We start from the raw sequence: 25,125 nt of genomic DNA, 5'->3' as shown, positions 1-25,125 counted from the left end.
GGATTTTGACCCAGCCACAGCGAAGGAACAGTGATATATTTCCAATTGAGTATGGCGAGTGACTTGGAGGAGAACTTCCAGGTGGTGGTTTTCCCTGAACACTTACTGCCCTTGTCCTTCTAGATGTTAAAGTTCACCAGTTTGGAAGGTGCTGTCGAAGGAGCCTTGGTAAGTTCCTGCAGTGCAGCTTGTAGATGGTACACACTGCTGCCACTGTGTGTTGACAGTGAAGGCTGTGAATGTTTGTGGATAGAGTGCTAATAAAGTGGGCTGCTTTGCCCTGGATGTTGTCAAATAATTTATTTATTAATGACATGGATTTGGGGTAGCACAGTGGCAGCGGTTAGCATTACTGCCTCACAGTGCCAGGGACCCGGGTTTGATTCTGGCCTCAGATGACTGTGTGTGTGGATTCTGCTTGTTTTCCCCTTGTCTGCATGGGTTTCCTTTGGGTGCTCCGGTTTCCTCCCATGATCCAAAGATGTCCAGTTTAGATGGATTGGCCATACTAAGTTGCCCCTTAGTGACCAAAGATGTGTAGAACATAGAACATAGAACACTACAGCACAAACAGGCCCTTCGGCCCACGAGTTGCGCCGATCACATCAACTCCTATCTATAACCCCCAATCCCATAAAACCCCATATACTCATCCAGAAGTCTTTTAAAAGACCCCAGCGAGTTCGCCTCCACCACCACTGACGGCAGCCGATTCCATTCACTCACCACCCTCTGAGTGAAAAACTTACCCCTAACATCACTTCTGTACTTTCCTCCCCGCACCTTAAACCTGTGTCCTCTCGTAGCGACCATTTCAACCCGGGGAAATAGCCTCTGAGAATCCACCCTATCTATTCCTCTCAACATTTTATAAACCTCTATCAGGTCGCCTCTCAACCTACGTCTCTCCAGGGAAAAGAGACCCAGTTCCCTCAACCTAACTTCATAAGGCATGCCTCCCAGTCCAGGCAACATCCTTGTAAATCTCCTCTGTACCCTTTCAATAGCTTCTACGTCTTTCCTATAGTGAGGCGACCAGAACTGCGCACAGTACTCCAAATGAGGCCTGACAAGGGTCTTATAAAGGTTCGAATAATTTTGGTAAGTGCACAGGGTTACAGGGATAGGGTCGGGGAGGTGGCCTGGGTAAGATACTCTGTCAGAGAGTTGGTGCAGCAGTGATGGGCTGAATGGCCTCCAGCTGCACTGTAAAGATTCTATGATTCTCAAGGGCAGTTAGACATGGGCAATAAATGCTGTTCTAGTTAGCAACATCACTGCCCATGAATTAAATTTTTAAAAATGATTTCTTACAGCTGTGTACAATGACACAGTCCACTATCGGAGTTAGTGAACTTGAGCTGAATTCGAGTGTTTCTGGCTACAAGCAACCAGAACAAGAGTGCTAAAAGGGTTAAATTATGAACAGTTGATGAACGCAGTTGAAGACAGTTGTTGATATATTCCCTTGCCTATCGATGACTGAAGGGTGGTATAATCGAAGTGTTTAAGGTGACTTAAGCAGCTCATAGGATAGAAATAGAGAAATTACTTCCAAGGGTGGGAGAGTCCAAAACAAAGGGGTGAAGGTCAAAATTAGAGATAGATGGTTTAGGTGTGATATCAGAAAGTACATCTCCAAATAAAGGGTAGAGGAATTCTGGACTGCCTCCCCAAGAAGTAATTGAGGTTAGGCGTCAATAGAAAATTTCAAAACTAAGGTTTTTGTTGGACAAGGGATAGGAAGGGATATTAAACCAAGGCAGGTTGATGATGTTAAGAGATAAAATTTGCAATGATCTAACTGAAAGGCAGAATAGACTCAAGGGGTTGAATGGCCTCCTCCTGTTTATATAAAATTGAAAAACTACAGCATTGTAAACACTGTAAAATAAATTAGCTCCTGCCCCTCTAATAACCTTCTCTTTCTCCCAATCAAATATGCAATAACAACACCAGTAATAATTTTATTATTTATTGTGAAAATCCTCTAGTCGCCACACTCTGGCGCCTGTTCGGGTACATTGAGGGAGAATTTAGCATGACTAATGCACCCAACCAACACGTCTTTCGGACTGTGGGTGGAAACCAGAGCATCCGGAGGAAACCAACGCAGACACGTGGAGAACATGTAGATTCCACACAGACAGTGACCCAGGCCAGGAATCAAATCCAGGTTCCTGGCACAGTGAGGTAGCAGTGCTAACCACTGTGCCACCATAATTTGAAAGCATTTGTCTGAAATTTGAGGCTGGCTTTAATGTTCTCAATGATCAATTAGATGAAGGAGTGTATCTCTACTATGGGTCCAAATTTCTGCTATGCTAAAATTCTTAAACCCATGGAAGAAGAAAGGAGCCACTGGGATAAATGTTCCTATTGGGAATCATCATGGGCAGGATGGACAATTTGATGGACCTTTGAGAGGTCCATTTACCTCAGGTGGGAATTTCTGGTCTCAGGGTGGGCACTACAGGAAAAGCCCGTCCAATGTCTTTCACAACCTTGGGACACCCTAAAGCACTTTACAAACAACAAATTATTTTGAAATGGAAATAACACGGCAGCACAGTAGTTAGCACTGCTGCCTCACACCGCCAGGGACCTGGATTCGATTCCCAGCTTGGATCACTGTCTGTGTGGAGTTTACACATTCTGTCCTTGTCTGTGTGGTTTCCTCTAGGTGCTCCAGTTCCCTCCCACACGCCAATGACATGCGGGTTAGGTGGATTTGCTATGCTAAATTGTCCCTTAGTAGCAGGGTCCCTTAGTACGGTAAATAAATAGGTTTATAGGGATGGGGTCTGGGTGGAATTGTAATTGGTGCAGACTTAGTTAACTGAATGGCCTCCTTCTGCACTGTAGGAATCTATGATTCTATGAACTGCAAGGGAAAGCTGAAGGCATGCTGTGCATGGCAAAATCTCACTGACTGCCCAAGTGATGATAATTGAATCATCTGTATTATGTTGATCGAGGGATAAATATTGGCCTGGTCAAGAAGAAACTCCAAATCCTTCTTTTAGTAATACCTGTGAGACCTCTGATACCCACCTGAGAGGGATGAAAACTCAATTAAACATCTCCTGCAAAGGAAAGGGACATTCAGGGAAAGCAGAATTTGTAGACCACTAGGGTTACTATTGGCCAAGGACCTCTCACCTTCCTTCATCAGTTCAATCCCATTCAATATGTAGTGATATACATGTTATAATATATGCATCATATACTTAATTATAAACAGGAATGAAGAAAGAATTTGAGGAAGTCATGAGTGAGCAGGGTTTATAGTCCATTGTTGACGCAAAGCTTTCTGCAAAACTACTTTGCACATTTGCCATCTGCCACTTCCTGAGTTCAGGAGACAAAATCCGTTCACAAAATCTGTGCAAATCACAAGTATTTGAGACCTCGGCCTAGTCTCACATTTACCAAAGAGCCTATCTTTCTCAGGCTTGGTGCTGCAGTGAAACTTTGAGATTCTAAGTTTCTCAGTTCAAAAATAAATAATGAATATTAAAACCTTGCCGACAGCCATTCGTTTGTGCCTGAGGAGAGTTTGCTCGTGACTGAAAGAGTTAAAATTGTCTGAAAATGTTGCCAGTAATCTAATTAATTTGCAAGAATAGTCGTCCCTCTGAGTGTGTGTGTGCAGCTAGACTATTGTGCAGCTCTAAATCAACATCTTGCGTTGAACAACACTCCTTTATAAATCATCACTGCACCCAGACACTCTCACGGTCCTCAGTCTCTAGACTGGCCATCACCACTCAATATTCTACACCACTTTCTTACGTCACAACCTGTTCATCATCCTGTCAACGCCAGCACCCAGCTGCTCAATGAAGGCAATGGGTGAGTTGGCAATCAAATCATAATGGGGAGATTTTTTTTATGTGGCTTTTTATTCTCCAATTTATCTAAGCTTAACCACTTCATGGCTACAGTTCCCCTTCACCCTGACATTGCCCCCCTCCAAAACAATTGTTTTACTGCTGCATTAATGCCAGTCAACACCACTTCATGTGTTCCTTACCACAAATGCCTGTCATCTCACAATTTTCTACCATTACCTCCTGATGGCCATAATCAAAACGGTCATCAAGAATGACATGTAACCTAAACAGCTTTAGTCACCACCACAGTTGGCATCATAGTCAATGTCCTCTCCCACTAGCCCCCACATCCTTCACCAATCCAATCAAGAATGGGGAGCGTTTGGGGTTAGAACAAAGAACAACACAGCACGGGAAACAGGCCCTTTGGCCCAACGAGCCCGCGCCGCCGTCCCACTGTCTCAGTGTTATTGGAGAGTTTACCTTATTTTAAGGAGGTCAGCTGAAGGCAACTTGTAAATACTGGAAGATAATTTAGCCAAACGTCATTCATTGAATCCCTACGGTGCAGAAGGAGGCTATTTGGTCTGTCGCGTCTACTCCCCGGCATCCCTATCCTCACCCCCATCCCTGTAACCCCACACATTTACCATAACTAATCCATCTAGCTTACACATCTTGGGACATTAAGGGGCAATTTACCCTTCCCAATCCACCTAACTTGCACATCGTTAGACTGTGGGAGGAAACTGGAGCACATGAAGGAAACCCATGCAGACATGGGGAGAATGTACAAACTTCACACAGTCGTTCAAGGCTGGAATTGAACCTGGATTCCTGGTGCTGTGAGGCAGCAGTGCTAACCATTGTGCCATCATGCCATCCATGCCCTTGAAGCAGAATCAATTTTTTTGGTTTTGAGATGTGGTAAGGCTCTGTGGCAAATACGGGACTGGAATCATATATGGTCAAAATAAAGGGGCTGATCTCTTTCCTTGAGAGTTGTCAGTGGATTATTAAGAACAATCCTTGTGTTCGGTTTGTAAATTCAACTTGCGGTGATTGAATTTGAATGTGATCCCTGTATCATTGATGAAGACGAACATCTCGCCAGGGCTATCCCCACACCCCCACTTCTTGCCTTCAGACAACCACACAACCTCAAACAGACCATTGTTCGCAGCAAACTACCCAGCCTTCAGGAGAACAGTGACCACAATTCCACACAACCCTGCCACAGCAACCTCTGCAAGACATGCTGGATCATCGACATGGATACCATCATCACACGTGAGAATACCATCCACCAGGTACATGGTAAATACTCTTGCAACTCGGCCAACATTGTCTACCTGATATGTTGCAAGAAAGGATGTCCCGAAGCATGGTACATTGGGGAGACCATGCAGACGCTACGACAACGGATGAATGAACATCGCTCGACAATCACCAGGCAAGACTGTTCCCTTCCTGTTGGCGAACACTTCAGTGGTCATGGGCATTCAGCCTCTGACCTTCGGGTAAGCATTCTCCAAGGCGGCCTTCACGACACACGACAGCGCAGAGTCGCTGAACAGAGACTGAGAGCCAAGTTCCGCACACATGAGGACGGTCTCAACAGGGATCTTGGGTTCATGTCGCACTATCTGTAACTTGCCTGGGTTTGCAAAACCTCACTTACTGTACTGTCTGGAGACAATACACATCTCTTTAACCTGTGATCAGTGCTCCTTCCACTCACATTGTCAGCCACTTCAGGTCTTGAACAGCAGGTTAGGTGTGAGGATTCGCATTCTAATCAGTAATCTCTAAACTGTCTGTGCTTTATATGCTCTGTCTGAGGCCAGAACTCTCCATTCACCTGACGAAGAGGGAAACCTCAAAAGCTTGTGAGTCTATTATCAAATAAATCGGTTGGACTAAAACCTGGTGTTGTCAGACTTTTTACTGAGTTCAGTACAACACCACTATACTGGCATCTGAGGGCAGGGATTTTGGGATTAAGGAGACAGCTTCCATTTTTCACCCCGTCAATTGCTAAACAAGCTCAGATCAACAAATATCAACCAGCATAATCTGCCTGTAGGTCTCTTTGGCTCAGTTCCACTGGACGCTTTGTCAATACATAGCAAACAACAGTAAGAGCGCATTGAATAGTGTGATGGGATGGGGAATATCTCAAAGATAGTCATAGGAAAATCATTTAAAAAATGCGCTTGCAATCTTGCTGCTGAGCAAAAATGTCATGGGTGCAGTAATACCTGTGTTTTGGATGAGATGCTAGCCACTTATTGAGGGGTGAACTTTCAGCTAGGATCCTGTGATTGGCTGCATCCTTTAGCCTACCACACTACCTCTTCAACTTTAACATATTAAAATGCACTCACCTGATGAAAGCTTGTGCTACCAAATAAATCTGTTGGACTTTAACCTGGTGGTGTGAGACTACTTACCATATTAAAATGTTCTGAGGTGCTCCACAGTCACTATCAAATAACGTCTGAAATCAAGGCGCCAATGTTATTAAAACAGATGACCAAAAACTTGGTTGAAGGAATTTTTAAGGAGCATCTTGAAGAAGAGAAGTACGGTACCAGAGAAGTCGAGGGAGAAAACATAGCATGGGGCCAAGGCAGCTGAAGGCACAACCACCAACAGTGGATTGCTAAAAATCTGAGATCTGAAATGCTGGGATTGGATGAGACCAGAGATTTCAGAGGGTTGGGAGATGGCAAGTAGCTGAGGAGGTGGAGAGACAAGACTTACGTTAGTGGTTATGGTCACAATTAATAATGTAGGCATTCCAATGCTAAGACTCAATGAACCTAAGTGATGAAATAATTATAGTTTTGCATAAATTACATGAAAATGTAATGGTTAAATTAAAAATCAGGAAATGAGCACCAAATGAAAGTATCCATCACTGTGCTAATGGCATAAGACCCTCAATATTTTGGTCAGATGACCCCAACATTTGAGTGTGTTGAAAAAGCAGCATATTGACTGTGAGGCAAAACTCTGAAGACACAGCACCAAGCTCAAGTAAATAGCTGGTGAGCAGATGAGTCCTTGAGGTGAGATTGCAGTGCAAAGCCCATCAGTTCCACGAGTGGTATAGTGTGTTGAAAAGACCAACACTGCGTTAGCTCAGCTAGAGTGACCAGAGCGTGGGCCGGATTGGTACCGAGCAAGGGAGAGTCAAATATAGAGAAAAAAATGTCATAAATATTGGGCCACAGAAGGTTGCACTTATAATGGGTAGCTTCAGGAACTGCTGAACAATAAACTGAATAGAAAGCAAAGACACCATTACTCAGTCGTGGGCTGCCACCATAATTTGTTCTCCCAAGCACAGCTTCAGAAAATTGCCCAAAAGTGGCTACAGCTACACACATCCCAGAAGCCATGGTCAGAATGTCCACAAAATTCCCAGGTTTGAATTGGGATGGGGCTGATCTACTATATGAATTCAGAATATTTATACAGCTCTGCCTAATAATTGGGAATGAAGGTGTACACAGGATGTTAACAAGATGAAAATAATCAGCATGGTCTCCTCACTTGGATTTTTAAAAATTAATTTGTAGGATATTTGCATCGCTATCCAAGCAAGCATTCATTTCCCATTCCTAATTACCTTTGAGAAGGTAGTGGTGAGCCACCTTCTTGAACTGCTGCAGTTTGTGTAGTACAGATACATGATATGGAGATGCTGGTGTTGGACTGGGGTAAACTCAGTATGAAGTCTCACAACACTAGGTTAAAGTCCAACAGCTTTATTTGGTAGCAAAAGCCATTGCAACTTGGCCAATGTTGTCTACCTGATACGCTGCAGCAAAGGATGTCCTGAGGCATGGTACACTGGGGAGACCTTACAGATGCTATGACAATGGATGAATGAACTCTGCTCAACAATCACCAAGCAAGATTATCCTCTTCCTGTTAGGGAATACTTCAGCAGTCACGGGCATTTGGCCTCTGATCTTTGGGTAAGCATTCTCCAAGGCGGCCTTCATGACACACCACAATGCAGAGTCACTGAGCAGAGACTTAATAGCCCAATTCCTCGCATGAGGATGGCCTCAACTGGGTCTTGGGTTCATGTCACACTATCTGTAACCCCCACGACTTGCCTGGGCTTGCAAAATCTAACTGTCCTGTCTAGAGACAATATACATCTCTTTAACCTGCGCTTAATGCTCTCTCCACTCACATTGTCTGTATCTTTAAGACTTGATTATCTGTAAACACTTGTATTCCAATCATTATTTTGTAAATTGAGTTTGTGTCTTTACATGCCCTCTTTGTGAACAGAACTCCCATTTACCTAACGAAGGAGCAGTGCTCCGAAAGCTAGTGGCTTTTGCTACCAAATACATCTGTTGGATTTTAACCTGCCGTTGTGACACTTCTTACTGTGTAGTACAGGTATTCCCTAGTGCTGTTGGGAAGTCCACTATTTTTACCCAGTGACAGTGAAAGAACAGTGATATAGCTCCAAGTCAGTATGGTTTGTGGTTGGTGGGGGAGCCTGCAGATGGTTGGTGCTCCCATGTATTTGCTTGTTGCTCTCACTGATACAGGTCATGTATTTGGAAACAGCCATTGATGGAGCATTGGTGAGTTGCTGCAATGCATCTTGTAGATGATACACATTGGTCCATTGTGCGTAATGGTGGAGCAAATAAATGTTGAAAGTGGTGGATAGGATCCCAATCAAGCAGGCTGATTTGTCCTGGATGGTGTCAAACATCTTGAGTGTTGTTGGAGCTGCATCCATTCAGGCAAATACTGAAGGAGGCTGCACTGTAAGAGGTGCTATCTTTTAACTGAGGCATCAAACCAAGACTCTCGCAAGTAGATGCAAAGGATCCAAGGATCCACTGTTTGAAGAATAACAGAGCAGTTCTCCCCAGAGTCCCGGGCAATACTTATCCCTCAACCCACATCACCAAAAATAGAATACTTAGCTATTATTACATTGCTATTTTTGAGTTGTTGCTGTTGGCTGTCATGCATCCTATAACAATGACTACACTTCAAGTTCTTCATTGGCTGTTCTGATGATGTGAAAGGCACTATAAAAATGCAAGTTCTTTTGTTACCTGCAAAACGTTTGTGTGCAAAAACAGAAGCCCAATAAGGACTTTAAAATATACTTTTTAATTCATCTCTGAAAATCTACACATATCATTCCACACCGTGCATGATTTCACTCCTGCATTAGCACAGACACAAAATCTGCTCTATATAATTTTTTAAATAATTAAAATGTGATCTCATTTTGTCATCCCACATCACTGGACGATACTGACTTATTTTAAGAGTTCTTCAGGCACGATTTTGATCTCTGGTAAGGCCTTGAACATGTCACATGTAGAGTACAGCCAGTAGTTGTTATTTTACAGTGAACGCATCACAGCACAAGCCCAATCTAATCCAGACCTGATATTGGCACACGTGAATTTTCTAACAGCCAACAGCAGATGGCAATCAGAAGCAGGAACTCTTATTTGGTCCCTCTCACGTCTTCCCTCTCCCATCAGAGTCAACAGCAATACTCTCACTGACCATCCTAGCTCAAATCAGTGCATAATAACACTTATTTTTAATGACAAAGATTTTAAAGATGAAATTTGATTTTAGGAAATAGAAAACAGGAGGGTTTCATATGTTTAATTCATAGCTGGTCAGGATGGACTGGCCCTTTAACGCGTACAGCTTTATAATTAAGTCATTTGAGTGAAATCAGACAGATCAGTGAATTGGGTGTCTCCTGGGAGTCTGCAGAGGCCTGTATCCCTAAAGCAGCATGTGCCCCAGACACAAATTAAAGGCTGGAGTCAGAGTCTTTTGCGCACAGGCTGGGAGAAACAAAAAAAAAGTGTCGTCAAGGGACTTAGATCAGATGGTTTACTGGGTTCTAACTGAAAGCAATTTACAGTTAGCTTCAATAAAAAGGGGCGTGAGAGGTGTGTGTTTTTACAATTACGGCAATTGCGTCTACTGTGCCCTTTAATTAGGGAGATGGGGTCATAGAGGGAAAGGGGATGGTAGTAAATAGGGGCTGACAGGGCAAAGAAATGGAGGGTGTGAAAAAGGATTGTGAGAGAGAGAGATGAGGAATGGGGAAGATGAGTGAAAGACACAGAGGAAGTGTCAAATTTAAATGGTCACTATTCCATTTTAATAAAGAAGCTTCGGTGCTAATGCAACAGAGCTCCCTTTTCTAAGGGTCTTATGCAAAATTAGTTTAGGTCATCTCAATTCAGATACAACATTGGAACAGTGTAAACTGACCTTTATCTAAACTCATGCTGTACCTGCCCTGGGTGTATTTGATGGGGAGAGTGTAGTGGGAGCTTTACTCTATCTAACCCCATGCTGTAACTGTTCTGGGAGTGTCTCATGGGGACTGTGTAGAGGGAGTTTTACTCTGTATCTAACCCCATGCTGTACCTGTCTTGGGAGCGTTTGATGGGGACAGAGTAGAGGAAGCTTTATTCTGTATCTAATCCCGTGCTGTACTTGCCCTGGACACTTAGGTTCCTGAAATAGGTCATTAATTGGTCTATCTTGCAGCATCATCATCCTTCACAACAGAGAATATATTAACCAATATGTAGTGAAGGAACTTACAAATTACACATTAATTTTCAACACAGGCCATTGTTCTGTAACATCTTGTGTAAACATTCATTAAATATTTTTGTCTTGTACTGTAAGATATTTCTTCCTCGTAGCTTAATTACATACAAACAGGTTCCCATACACATGGATTCATTTTTACAACATTAAAATCAGTCACTTGATCAGTATCTTGCACTGGCTTTGCCATGGCTATTATTTGCACTTGTTGAGGTCACCAGGAAGATGGCAGCTTCTGGCCTTGATCCTTGGATATGCAGGAGGTAACAACCCTATTCCTCACCCATTCCTGTGCCACACACAGTGAGAACCATTCTCTATCTCACTCATCATTCTTTGTAACATTCTGTATTAGGAAACCTCTGAATCATAAGGTAGTAGGTTCAAGTCCCATTCCATGAACTGGAGTACAAAATCTAGGCTGCCTCCTGTTTCAGTACTGAAGGAGTGCTGCCCTGTTGAAGGTACTGTTTTTCAGTTGAGACATTAAAAGTGAGGCTCCAATATCCTCTCAGGTGGACATTAAAGATCTCGTGGCATCATTTAGAGAGGAGCAATATTTATCCCTCAACCGACTTAGATTTTCTGGTCATTATCACATTGGGATCTTACTGTGTGCAAATTGGCTGCAGAAGTACTTCACTGATTGTAAAGCACTTTGGGATGCTCTGACCTTGTGGAGGGGGTTATAGAAATTATTGAAGCAGATACCCAGATCTTCTGCTAGCACTTACAGCTACATTTTCATCTGTTTTGGAAACAACTTGCTCACATTTAATGTCAAAGAGGTGATGGCTCAGTGGTATCATCACTGGACTAGTCCAGAGACCTAAGATAATGCCCTCAGGACTTGGTGGTGTTGCTGGTGGAATTTGAATTCAATATTGAAAAAATCTGGAATTATCAGTCTATCATGAAAGTATGGTTGATTGTTGTAAGAACCCATTTGGTTCACAGCTGTTTAAAATCTGATCTGGTCTACATGCGACTCCAGACATTGTGGTTGATTTTTAACTGCTCTCCTCTGAAATTGCCTAACAAGCCACTCAAGAGCAATTAGGGATGGACAATAAATGTTGGCCCTGCCAGCAACACCCTCATCCCATAAATTCATTTAAAAAAACAAAAGGGTTGCAATCTTTCCCATCCAGCCTCTACCACTTTCCATCTAGCCTGTGTTTCCCCAAATATCTTCACCAATGGAATAACTTTCTTGCAATCTCTGAGTGATGATAGAATTCCAATCATTTTTGATCCCCAAAAACTGAATGGGGCCTGAATTCAGCAGGGCTGCATGCCGTCAAGGAACTGTGGGATGGGGAGGACAAGAAGCCGCTGACCCTCAAGGGTACTGACCCCCTCCCAATCCCAAAATTATTTCAATCGGTTTGGATCACTGGTTCCTGTCAAAGCTCTGAAGTAGAGCCAAACATAGGAGCATAGTCTGGGGGGGAGTGAAGGAATTTCTTAAACTCGCAACTGATGATTTTAAAAAGACCAGATGGTGATGGACAAAATGTGGACAACCTCTGTTGCTGTTCAAGATTGGGTAGAATTCCATGGGTTCACCCCAAAAAGTACCTTTTCAAAGATGTGGAGTGAGGAGGGGTGGAAGGGTTTAAATACCTATGGCCCATTTGCAATTTAGATCATAGATAAATCTTAATTGGTTTGGAAACCTGGAAGATTTTGATCCTACCGTGAGCTGCTTCCCACCCTTCCCAGGAATTTCAGCCACTGTGTTAGTTCCCTTTTTTTATTAAATGTTTAAATATCATCTTTGACTTTCTACTCTGCAATAACACTACATGCAAGAAATTTGGGTACCAATCCTTTGAGGGTGAAAGGGTGAGGGGTGTATGGAAAGGGGTGTAGGGAAAGTCTACCAATTAAAGTGACTATCATTAGTGTTAAAATTAAAAACTCTACTGCCACTGAGAAAGAGAGCAAAGTCACAATGATTCAAGAACAAAGGATGCCAACAGTCTACCTCCTCCAGCTTTCCGTGTACGGTTTTACAGTAGGCTTTCTGATACTTCGCCACAAGCGCCGAGGCAGCAAATGTGTGGCAGGCTGTGGAGGCATCACACTCCAGCTTCGTCTTGTCCTATGGTGTCCGACTGGATAGAGATCAGGAGCAGCAAAGCCTGCCTGATATGTATTTGCTCCCTAGGCAAATAAAAGAGCAGCCAAGTTGGTTTGAGATGCAGAAGAGCCAGCCAGCAGTTGTGGAGTTAGTCCTGTGGGACAGAGCACCTTTAGGCAAAAAGTGGTGGCGATATTTTGGGGCGGGAATAGGGGCGGGACAGGGGATGGTGTGTGGAAGGAGTGGATTGAGAAAACGTACAAGGAAATTCTTTCTGACTCGTAATTATCTGCTGGTTCTCCAAGAGGCAGAAGAGAAGGCACTCCCCAGCTTGCTTTGTTCTCATGTCTGAGCCCCCCTTTCCTATGAGGCCATCAAGTACTGATGGAAGTAAAGGCCAAACAGGTTTGCTACCACTTGACAGGCAGCTAGCCACCAGGTCAGGAAGGAGAAGAGGCCCCGGTAAAAGAGAGGTGTGAAAGCACAACGGAGAGTGCTCAGGGTTGCTGTGATCTCAGAGACGGCTGCTTGATAATCGTCCTCTTCATTGGCAGCTGGATGGACGGAATGCTGATCAACATCTAGAGCTGGTGAAACTAGTGGCGGCTCTGGGTAAAAGCCCCAGGAGTAGTCACCTAAATACAATAAACACACAATGAGTTATAATTGACCCTACAGCATTTGGAGCAGGCCATTCGGCCCACCTGCCCATGCTGCCGTTTTGGCATTTAAGGAAGCTAGATAAATATACAAGGGAGAAAGCAATACAAAGATACACTGATGGGTTCAGATTATATAGAATGGGAGAAGGAAAATGACCCCCTTATTCCAATCCTGTCCTCTATCAGTTAGCCAATCCTCTATCCATACTAATATACAACTGCCAACACCGTGGGTTCTTATTTTATAAATAGCCTTCTAAACACTCTTTCCTACCCATATTATTTAGTCTCTAATAGGTATCCCCCAAGCGAGAGTGCCTGTGGAGAACTGTAAAACTCAGCAAACTTTTGAGGTCTCCAGAAGAAAAGGGACATCCTAAAATTAAAGTGAGAGGCTGCTTGAAGGTAAAGCATGTTTCCACAGAAGCCCAAGAGCAGTGAGAATCTGTAAACCCCCACCCCCCCAAAAATTGCTATTGAAGCTGGGAGTCAAACAAAACTGAGATTGACAAACATTTGTTAGGCAAGGATATCAAGGATATGGAACAATGATGGGTAAATGGAGTTGAAGTTACAGATCAATCAGAATCTAATTAAAACAGGGGAATGGAACTTGTTCTGAATGTAAAATAAATGACGGATAGAAACAGTTTCATAACTTATTCACTATTCATTCAATTGCTTACCTAACATTTTCAGCAGCAGAGTAGAGTGCAGGATAAGGATAACAGGGCCCAGGTACTGTACAGTGACCACACACAGATAGCAGAACACTCGAGAAACCTGCAGCAGGTGGCAAAAACATCCCATCAGTCACTAACAACTGAGCATCAACTCTTGCCTAAGATCAAGCATCAGATCAAACTCAAGATCAGGTGCAATGCCTTTTCGTGTCAGCTTGGGTCTTGTACCTTGCTCTTGTGGGGGCCGTAATTTGGATTCAATGTGAATCCAATCTGCTCTATGGATTGGCTTTGTAACTTTAAGAAAGGAATAAAACATTTAAAAAAAAAACAAGCTTCAATCTACTGATAGAAATGCCACTGTTTATAAATTACAAATCCCCTAAAAGCCATGCAGCATGACTTTAGACAGGAATCTCTCATTATGCGCATTGCAGACAACATGAGTAAAAATGTTTGGCAAAAGACTGCGACTAAAGTGCAACAGCAGGAAGTAAGATATCAACAGCAATTGTTGGAGATGGAAGATTCTAGTTTGTGTGGTATCTGGTCTGTTATTTGTAGGCAACAATTGCTGTGTCTTCCTGCATAAATTTGAGGCTAATTGTTTTTAAGCAGTTCCTGAGATCAGACTGATTTTCCTTTCTTCATACTCTTCAAAATTTAAAAGAAATTCTGACATCAAGTGTCGATTAGAAAGAATTTGAAATTTGAAATGAATGTTTTCTTCCAAAAATATATGACCATTGACAGCGGATGCAAATTCCATAATGGTCGCTAAATCTCACAAGAGGTGTGATTTGTGCCAGTGAGATTTCAGTTTGGCAACTTTTCCATTCCTCCTCCGATGACGCAATCATGTTCAAGCCCAGGAAGGGTGTGAGCCTGATTAGAATATTTTTTAAGATAGCATATTTTAAAATAAATTTGAATATAATTATAGGGCCAAATGCTCTCATCATATCTTCCCACCCAGCATGCCGGCACAAATCACTAAATATAACTCTCAGGTGGTGAGGACATGGCTGGGCAATACTCTGCCACTGCAATTCTTTAAAGATGGCAATCTCTTTAGAGCTGGCTTTGCCATCTCTATCAGGCCCTGAATGGTGCAAACTATGCCCCCAGATTTTCAGTGCACTAAGTGCCAGAAAATCTGGTCTGAAACTTGGCTGTGATTTTTTTCTTATTCGTTGTCGGGCATGGGCATCGCTGGCTGCCCTTGTTCAGAGGGCAGTTGAGAGTCAGCCACATTGCTGTTGCTCTGGAGTCACATGTAGGCCAGACCAGGTAAGGATGGCGGATTTCCTTTCCTAAAGAACATTAGTGAACCAGATGGGGTTTTATTCGACAACTGACAATGATTTCATGGTCATCAGTAGATTCTTCATTCCAGATTTTTTTAAAATTGAATTCAAATTCTACCATCTACCGTGGCGCGATTCGAACCCAGGTCCCCAGAACATTAGCTGAGTTTCTGGATTAATAGTCTAGATAATACTACTAGGCCATCGCCTCTCCTCATTGATTCTGCACTCATACGCGCTGGTGTTCAGTCACAGTTTGATGCTAACAAATTTTGGGAGAATTCCACCCATACATTTTCACCAGTTATATTAGTATCCAAACATATTTACAGGGGCGTACAGGACTAATTAGACCTCTTAATTAGGCGTTCTTAGGGAAAAGTACCGAAGGAAGGTGGCAGATATTCAAGGAATGTGTGTCTGGAGCTCTGAATGACAACGTTCCGATGAGACAAGGGGGTTTTGGTAGGTCGCGGGAACCGTGGTGCACAAAGGCTGTGTTGAACCTAGTCAGGAGGAAAGGGAAGGTGTATAAGAGGTTCAGGGAATTAGGAGCGGTTAAAGATCTTGAGGAGTATAAGGACTGTAGGAAGGAACTTAAAAGGGAAATTAGGAGAGCCAGAAGGGGTCATGAGAAGACCTTGGCGGGTAAGATTAAGGAGAATCCCAAGGCCTTCTATAAATATGTGAAAGGTAAAAGGATAAGAGAAGGGATAGGACCTATAAAAGGTGAGGGGGGAAAGGTTTGTGTGGAACCAGAAGAAATGGCAGAGGTGCTTAACGAGTACTTCGCCTCAGTATTCACAGTGGAAGCTGATCTGGGAGATTTTGTTATGGATTTGCAGCAGATGGAAAAGATTGAGTACGTGAATATTAAGGAGGAGGATGTGTTGGAACTTTTGAATTCTATCAAGGTAGATAAGTCGCCTGGACCAGATGGGATGTACCCCAGGATACTGTGGGCGGCGAGGGAAGAGATTGCAGAGCCCCTGGCGATGATCTTTGCGTCGTCAATGGAGACGGGAGAGGTTCCGGAGGATTGGAGGATTGCGGATGTAGTTCCTATTTTCAAGAAAGGGAACAGAGATAGCCCGGGAAATTACCGACCGGTGAGTCTGACCTCAGTAGTTGGCAAGCTGATGGAGAGGCTTCTGAGGGACAAGATTTACGAACATTTGGAGAGGTTTGACATGATCAGGAATAGTCAGCATGGATTTGTCAAGGGCAGGTCGTGCCTTACAAGCCTAGTTGAGTTCTTCGATAATGTGACTGAACACATTGACGAAGGAAGTGCCGTGGACGTAGTGTACATGGACTTCAGCAAGGCGTTTGATAAGGTCCCCCATGCAAGACTTCTTGAGAAGGTGAGAGGGCATGGGATCCAAGGGCCTTTGGCCTTGTGGATCCAGAATTGGCTTGCCTGCAGAAGGCAGAGAGTGGTTGTGGATGGGGCTTTTTCTGAATGGAGGTCAGTCACCAGCGGAGTGCCTCAAGGATCTGTTCTGGGACCCTTGTTGTTTGTCATTTTCATAAATGACCTGGATGAGGAAGTGGAGGGATGGGTAAGTAAGTTCGCTGATGACACTAAGGTCGGTGGTGTTGTGGATGGTCTGGAAGGATGGCAAAAGTTGCAGCAGGACATAGATAGGATGCAGGACTGGGCGGAGAAGTGGCAGATGGACTTCAACGCGGATAAATGTGTAGTCGTCCATTTTGGCAGAACCAACGGGATGAACGAGTACACTATTAAGGGCAGAAGTCTGAGTAGTGTTGAAGAGCAGAAGGATCTAGAGGTCCGGGTCCACAGGACTCTTAAATCGGCCTCGCAGGTGGAGGAGGTGGTCAAGAAGGCATATGGTGTACTGGCCTTCATTAATCGAGGGATTGAGTTTAGGAGTCGGGACGTAATGCTGCAACTTTATAAGACCCTTGTCAGGCCTCATTTAGAGTATTGTGCGCAGTTCTGGTCGCCTCACTATAGGAAAGATGTAGAAGTTATTGAGAGGGTACAGAGGAGATTTACAAGGATGTTGCCTGGACTGGGAGGCATGCCTTATGAAGTTAGGTTGAGGGAGCTGGGACTCTTTTCCCTGGAGAGACGAAGGTTGAGAGGCGACCTGATAGAAGTTTACAAAATGTTGAGAGGAATAGATAGGGTGGACTCTCAGAGGCTATTTCCCCGGGTTGAAATGGTTGCTACGAGAGGACACAGATTTAAGGTGCAAGGAGGGAAGTTCAGAAGTGATGTTAGGGGTAAGTTTTTCACTCAGAGGGTGGTGAGTGAATGGAATCGGCTGCCGTCAGTGGTGGTGGAGGCGAACTCGATGGGGTCTTTTAAAAGACTTCTGGATGAGTATATGGGGTTTAATGAGATTGAGGGTTATAGATAGGTCTGTAGGTTGGTAGGTGTTGATGTGATCGGCGCAACTCGTGGGCCGAAGGGCCTGTTTGTGCTGTAGTGTTCTATGTTCTTTCCCATAATGCCTCTGACATACCTTCCGCTGAATGTCAATCATCGGGATGCTTCCAGCCTGCTTCTTCATTTGCTCCACCCACTTTTCTGCCAGGTTCAGGTAGGCCTGCAGGTGGTAACGGGTCATGGCCAGGCGGAGCATGCAGAGGGCGATGATTATCCATAGGCGGACTGTGTTGTACATCGTGTCAGACATCCTTCAGAATCAAAGCAGCAAGGAAGTCCAAAAGTCAGAACTTTATATCAGTACTACATTATTAAGAGATTGATAGGTAGATAGAGAGACTATTTCCCGGGAAAAGAACATAAGAACATAAGAAATAGAAGCAGGAGTAGGCCATCTAGCCCTTCGAGCCTGCCCCGCCATTCAATAAGATCCTGGCTGATATGAAGTGGCTCAGTTCCACTTTCCCACTTTCTCCCCATAACCGTTAATTCCCTTGCCTACCAAAAACCTATCCACCTATGTCTTAAATATATTTAGCAAGGTAGCCTCTACCACATCAACGGGCAGAGAATTCCAGAGATTCACCATCCTTTGAGTGAAGAGGTTCCTCCTCAACTCCGTTCTAAACTGCCCCCCCCCTTATCTTGAGGCTGTGTCCTCCTGTCCCGCTGTCAGAACAAAGAACAAAGAACAACCCAGCACGGGAAACAGACCCTTCGGCCCAACAAGCCCGTGCCGCCATCTTAACAAAGCATTTTCCTACACCTACCTTGCCCTGTGTGTATGCTAATGGTACCCCTATTGTAACCAGATTCAGGGGAGAATAGTGTAGGGTCAATTTGGTACACCAATCAGCCTAAAAGCACATCTTTGGGGTGTGGGAGGAAACCAGAGCACTCGGAGGAAACCCATGCAACCACAGGGAGAATGCGCAAACTCCCGCAGACACCGGCCCAAATCCATGTATCTGCACAGCTGGCAGTGATAGTCACTGAGCTGTTGTGGTGCCCATCTGCTGGTCCAGGTTTAAGCACAACACGATGCGAAGTACTAGGCCACTCTCGAAACATCCAAGAGCAGCCCACGCACGACCCACCGTGTGCATGCCCCTCGTTTGACAACAAGGTGGACCGACACACCTGCGGATTAAAAGAGACAAAACATTAGCATGTAGTATTACATTTCCAGTATCGTCCCGAGGCTCTGACCCTTTCTAAAACTGTCGCCTATAACCCTCCATCCCTGTGTCACTCATGTGCCTATCTAAGTAAATCTTAAACAAGTCCAGTGTGCCTGCCTCCACCACCTTACTTGATAGCGCATTCCATACCCCCACGACCCTCTGTGTGAAAAACCTCCCTCTAGGATCCATATTATACTTCTCCCCCCTCACCCTTAGCTCGTGACCCCTTGTGATATTTGTTTCCAATCTAGGAAAAAGCCTGCCACTGTTGACTCTACCTATACCTTTCATTATTTTATACACCTCTATCAGATCTCCCCTTAATCTCCGTCTTTCTAGGGAGAAAAGCCCCAGTTTACTCAATCTTTCCTCATATCCCAGTCCTTCCATACCAGGCAGCATCCTGGTAAACCTCCTCTGCACTCTCTCCAGGGTCTCCACGTCCTTCTGGTAGTAAGGTGACCAGAACTGGACACAGTACTCCAAATGCGGCCTAACCAATGTTCTGTACAACTGAAGCATTAGACACCAGCTCTTATACTCTATACCTCTTCCTATAAAGGCTAGCATTCCATAAGCTTTCTTCGCAACCTTCTCCACTTGGGTTGCCACCTTCAGAGACTTGTGCACTTGCACTCCCAAGTCCCTCTGCATTTCTATACTCTTAATTGGTCTGCCTTTTATCATGTAACTCCTCCCTGCATTATTCCTTCCAAAATGCATCACCTCGCATTTGTCAGGATTAAATGCCATCTGCCATCTATCCGCCCAGCATACTAGCCTATCTATATCCTGCTGTGTCACCTGACAATCTTCCTCACTGTCCACCAATCCTGCCACCTTGGTGTCATCTGCAAATTTGCTGATCACACTACGTACACCCTCTTCCAAGTCGTTTATATATATTATGAAGAGAAGAGGTCCCAGTACTGAGCCCTGCGGCACACCACTGGTGACAGACTTCCAGCTTGAAAAGGACCCTTCCACTACTACTCTCTGTCTCCTGTTGCCTAGCTAGTTTGCAATCCCTCTAGATACCTGTCCCTGTACGCCATGTGCCTTAACCTTTTCTACCAGCCTACCGTGAGGGACTTTGTCAAACGCCTTACTGAAATCCATATAGATGGCATCAACGGCTCGCCCATCGTCAACCGTTTTTGTCACCTCCTCAAAAAATTCTACCAGATTGGTAAGGCAAGACCTCCCCTGAACAAAGCCATGTTGCGTATCCCTAATCAGATCGCAACGCTCCAAATACTTATATATCCTATCCCTAACCATTTTCTCCAACAATTTTCCTACCACCGATTTCAAACTCACCGGCCTATAATTACCAGGGTTATCCCTATTGCCCTTTTTAAACAGCGGTACCACATTAGCTATCCTCCAGTCCTCTGGGACCTCACCTGTGTCCAAAGAAGAGACAAAGATTTGCGTCAGAGGCCCAGCAATTTCATCTTTCACCTCCCTAAGCAGCCTGGGATAAATGCCATCAGGCCCCAGAGCTTTATCAGTTTTTATGCTACCTAAAAACCCTAACACTCCCTCCCTCGTAATGGATATCTCCTTCAACTGATCTACAGCTCCCTCCAAGACATCACAAGACACCAAGCCCCTCTCCTTCGTGAATATCGACACAAAGTATTCATTCAGGATCTCCCCCCTTCCCTCAGACTCAATGCACAGTTCCCCTCCTTTGTCCCTAAGAGGACCTATTTTCCCTCTAACCACCCTCTTGTTCCTAATGTGAGAGTAAAATGCGTTTGGATTTTCCTTAATCCTATCAGCCAAAGCCATTTCATGCCCCCTTTTCGCCCTTCTAACTCCCCTTTTGAGCTCCCTCCTGCTCTCTCTATATTCTTCCAGCGCTCTCTCCGTTCCCAGTTGTTTAGACCTAACATATGCCACTCTTTTCTTCCTGACCAAGTCCTCAATATCCCGTGTAATCCACGGCTCTCTAATCCTGCCTTTCCCATCCTTCCTCTTTACCGGCACACGTCTTTCCTGCAACATTATCAGTTTGCCCTTGAAAGCCTCCCACTTGCCAACCGTGGACTTGCCCGCTAACAACCCCTCCCAATCAGTGTCCTTCAGCTCCTTCCTAATCCGGCTATAGCTCGCCTTCCCCCAGTTCAGCACCCTCCCCTTCGGACGGCACTCATCCTTTTCCATTTTTATCCTAAAGTAGACAGACTTGTGGTCACTGTTAGCCACATGTTCGCCTACTTCAACCTCAACCACCTGCTCCTGCTCATTACCCAAAACTAAATCCAGTATAGCCCCCTCCCTAGTCGGGCTAGTTACGTACTGCTCCAAGGACCCTTCCAGCACACATTTTACAAATTCCTCCCCATCCCTATCCCCAGCTCTAGGCACCTTCCAATCCACTCCAGGAAGATTAAAGTCACCCACTACAACCACCCTATTCTTTCTGCACCTATCTAAAATGTCTCTACAAATGCCTTCCTCCACTGCCCCTGGGCTGTTGGGTGGCCTATAGTACACCCCCAGCATAGTAATCTCTCCCTTCCTATTCCTCAACTCCACCCACAGCGACTCAATCCCTAACTCCTCCATTTTGTCCTCCCTCTGCACTGCTGTGACGTGCTCCTTAACTAGCAACACCACTCCACCACCTCTCTTCAACCCTCCTCTGTCACACCTAAAACACTTATACCCAGGAATATTTAGCTGCCAGTCCTGCCCTCCCTTTAACCACGTCTCCGTCACTGCCACCACATCTAAATTCCTCACGAACATCAAGGCCCTAAGCTCATCCGTTTTACCCGTTACACTCCTCGCATTGAAACAGACGCAATCCAACCCTCCAGGCCCACTCGGATCCTCCTTTCCGGATAATTTTCCTTTCAACCAAATCTACCCTGTCACCCAACTTGCTCCCGATCCCAGTGCCTAATGAGCTATCAGTCTCATCCCCACCCCCCCTCCATATTAGTTTAAACCCTGCTGAAACACTCAAGGTAACCTCCCAGCTAAGATATTTGTCCCCCTCCCATTCAAATGTTCCCCATCCCTCCTATACAGGTGCCCTTCTCTCACAAATACCTCCCAGTGATTGACAAAAATAAAGCCCTCTACCTTGCACCAATCCCTCAGCCATGCATTCAGCTGCATGGTCTCATTACTCCTAGCCCTGCTGTTACTAGGCAGTAGTCCAGAGAATGCCACCCTGGAGGCCCTGCTCTTCAGCTTGGCCCCCAACTCCCTAAATTGCCTACGTACATCCTCCCTACTCTGCCTTCCTACGTCCTTTTCTCCTATGTGCGTAATTACTTCAGAGTGGGTCCCCTCACCCTTCAAAATTCCCTCTCTTCTTTCCGATACGTCCTGTACCCCTGCTTCAGGGAGGCAGACTACCATCCTGGAGTCATGCTTTTGCCCACAGAACCGCCTATCAATTCCTTTGACCCTCCCATCCCCCACCACAATCTCATTGCCAGCCCCCTTCCTTCCCTCTGAGTCATTCTGGCCCTCCTGACATACCTTCTGTACCCCTGTCGATGCCTTTTGGGGGGCCACTGGGGTAGTCTTTGGACCAGGACTATTCTTCTTCTTCTCCCTCCTAACAGTTACCCACCCGTCCTGTCCCCCAGGCCCTGGGACCTCCACTTGTCCATGGTTCATAGCCATTAACTCCTCATTCTCCCTAACCAGAAATGCATCCTCTAAACGCAGCTCTAGTTGTCTGACCCGGGCCCTCAAACGCTGCAGCTCTAAACACTTGACGCAGATGTGGGCCTTCGGGAGATGTGATGCCTCCAAGAACTCCCACATGTGGCACCTAACACAGCTAAAGCATCTCCCCATAGCCCCTGCCATGTCCTGACCTCCCTTGGAATTATATATACCGAAATGCAACACAGGAAAGATGAAACCAGCAACTCACCTTGCCTAAGCCTGCTCTCGCCTAAGCCCAGCGAGCCAAAGCCCTTATTGCTCTCACTCTGCTCCCACTCACTCCGCTGCCCGCTCCTGACGCTGCCCACTGTCTATTACTGCCTTCTTTTTATACCCCCCGCTCTCCCTTCCCCACTAGCCGCTCGCCTGACTTCCGCTACAGAAATAAAAAGTACTCACAGAAACCCCGCGAACTGGAAATGCAGTCAAAAGCTTTTAAAGTAAATCAAACACTCACCACAGCCACCAGGTACACTGTTCCAGAGAACAATATCCTTTCTGAGCGGGAAGAATCTCTCTACCCTATCCATCCCCTTCATCATCTTATACGTCTCTATAAGATCCTTCTAAACTTCAACGAGTACAAACCCAGTCTATTCAGCCTCTCCTCATAGTTCAACCCCCTCATCTCCGCTATCAGCCTAGTGAACTTCCTCTGCACTCCCTCCAAGGCCAAAATATCCTTGCGCAAGTGCGGCGACCAAAACTGCACACAGTACTCCAGCTGCGGCCTCACCAGTGCCCTGTACAGTTGCAGCAAGACCTCCCTGCTTTTATATTCAATCCCCCTCGCTATAAAGGCCAGCATCCCATTTGCCTTCCTGATCACCTGCTGCACCTGCAGGCTGGGTTTTTGCGACTCATGCACAAGGACCCTCAGGTCCCTCTGCGCCGTAGCATGCTGCAGCTTTTTGCCCTTTAAATAGTAGTCCCTCCTACTATTATTCGTGCCAAAGTGGATAACCTCACACTTGCTAACATTACTCCATCTGCCAGGTCCTCGCCCACTCGCTTAGCCTATCTAGATCCCCCTGCAGACTTTCCACACCCTCCGCACAATTTGATTTTCCACTTATCTTTGTGTCATCAGCAAATTTCGACACCCTACACTCAGCCCCCTCCTCCAAATCATCTATATAAATGGTAAATAGCTGAGGCCCCAGCACCGGTCCCTGGGGCACTCCACTAGTCACCAACCGCCAATCCGAATAGCACCCACTGATACCAACTCTCTGCCTCCTATTAGACAGCCAATCCTCTATCCACGCTAACACCTTACCCCCAACTCCATGACCCCTAACCTTCTGAAGCAACCTTTTGTGCGGCACCTTATCAAATACCTTCTGAAAATCGAGAAACACCACATCCACCGGTTTCCCTCTGTCTACCGCACTAGTCACATCCTCATAGAACTCCAATAAATTCGTCAGACACGACTTCCCCTTAACAAATCCATGCTGCGTCTGCTCTATCAAACAATTTTTCTCAAGGTGCCTCGCTATTTCTTCTTTGATGACGGATTCAAGCATTTTTCCCACAACAGACGTTAAACTAACCGGCCTATAATTCCCTGCCTTTTGCCTGTTACCCTTTTTAAACAGCAGCGTAACATTAGCCATTTTCCAATCTTCCGGCACTTCCCTGGAATCCAGTGAGGTTTGGAAAATAATCACCAAGCCATCTACTATCACCTCTGCCATTTCCTTCAGAACCCTGGGATGCATTCCATCTGGTCCTGGGGACTTGTCCACCATCAGTCCCGCTAGCCGATCAAGCACTACCTCTCTAGTGACTGTGATTGCATTCAGGCCCTCAACTCCTACCATCCTCCTATCTTTAATACACGGCAAACTATTTGCGTCCTCCTCCGTGAAGACCAAGGCAAAAAACTTATTTAAGGTCTCAGCCATTTCCTCATCCCCCGCCACTACATAAGAACATAAGAAATAGGAGCAGGAGTAGGCCATCTAGCCCTTCGAGCCTGCCCCGCCATTCAATAAGATCATGGCTGATCTGTCGTGGCTCAGTTCCACTTTCCCGCCCTCTCCCCATAACCCTTAATCCCCTCTCTTATCAAAAACCCATCAACCCGCATCTTAAAAATATTTAGCGAGGCAGCCTCCACCACTTCAACGGGCAGAGAATTCCACAGATTCACCACCCTTTGAGTGAAGAAGTTCCTCCTCAACTCCGTTCTAAACCGCCCCCCTTTTATCTTGAGGCTGTGCCCCCTAGTCCTACTGTCTTTTTTGAGCGGGAAGAGTCTCTCCACCTCTATCCTATCCATCCCATTCATCATCTTATACGTCTCAATGAGATCTCCCCTCATTCTTCTAAACTCTAACGAGTACAAGCCTAATCTATTCAGCCTCTCCTCATAGCTCAACCCCCTCAACTCCGGTATCAGCCTAGTAAACCTCCTCTGCACTCCCTCCAAGGCCAAAATATCTTTGCGCAGGTGCGGCGCCCAAAACTGCACACAGTACTCCAGCTGCGGCCTCACCAATGCCCTATACAGCTGCAGCAAGACCTCCCTACTTTTATATTCAATCCCCCTCGCTAGGAAGGCCAGCATCCCATTTGCCTTCCTGACCACCTGCT

General features: G+C 45.3%; 1 protein-coding gene across 1 annotated transcript in view; it reads right to left on the bottom strand.

Moving 5' to 3' along the window:
• Window positions 1–8,980: 8,980 nt before the first annotated feature.
• Window positions 8,981–25,125, bottom strand: part of tmem161a (transmembrane protein 161A) — a 42,918-nt gene continuing 26,773 nt past the window's right edge. Inside the window, exons 10-12 of the mRNA XM_080212791.1 lie at window positions 17,718–17,892; window positions 13,919–14,015; window positions 8,981–13,205 (exon numbers count right to left, since the gene is read on the bottom strand). Coding sequence (XP_080068917.1) covers window positions 12,934–13,205; window positions 13,919–14,015; window positions 17,718–17,892 — 544 coding nt within the window. The 3' untranslated portion in view covers window positions 8,981–12,933. The remainder of the gene's footprint in view (window positions 13,206–13,918; window positions 14,016–17,717; window positions 17,893–25,125) is intronic.

The sequence above is a fragment of the Carcharhinus amblyrhynchos genome, chromosome 26, assembly GCF_965287045.1.
Source record: "Carcharhinus amblyrhynchos chromosome 26, sCarAmb.v2.hapA, whole genome shotgun sequence".
Taxonomy (NCBI): domain Eukaryota; kingdom Metazoa; phylum Chordata; class Chondrichthyes; order Carcharhiniformes; family Carcharhinidae; genus Carcharhinus; species Carcharhinus amblyrhynchos.
Note: the sequence above shows the minus strand (reverse complement) of the source record. Positions and strands in the feature narration are given on the sequence as shown.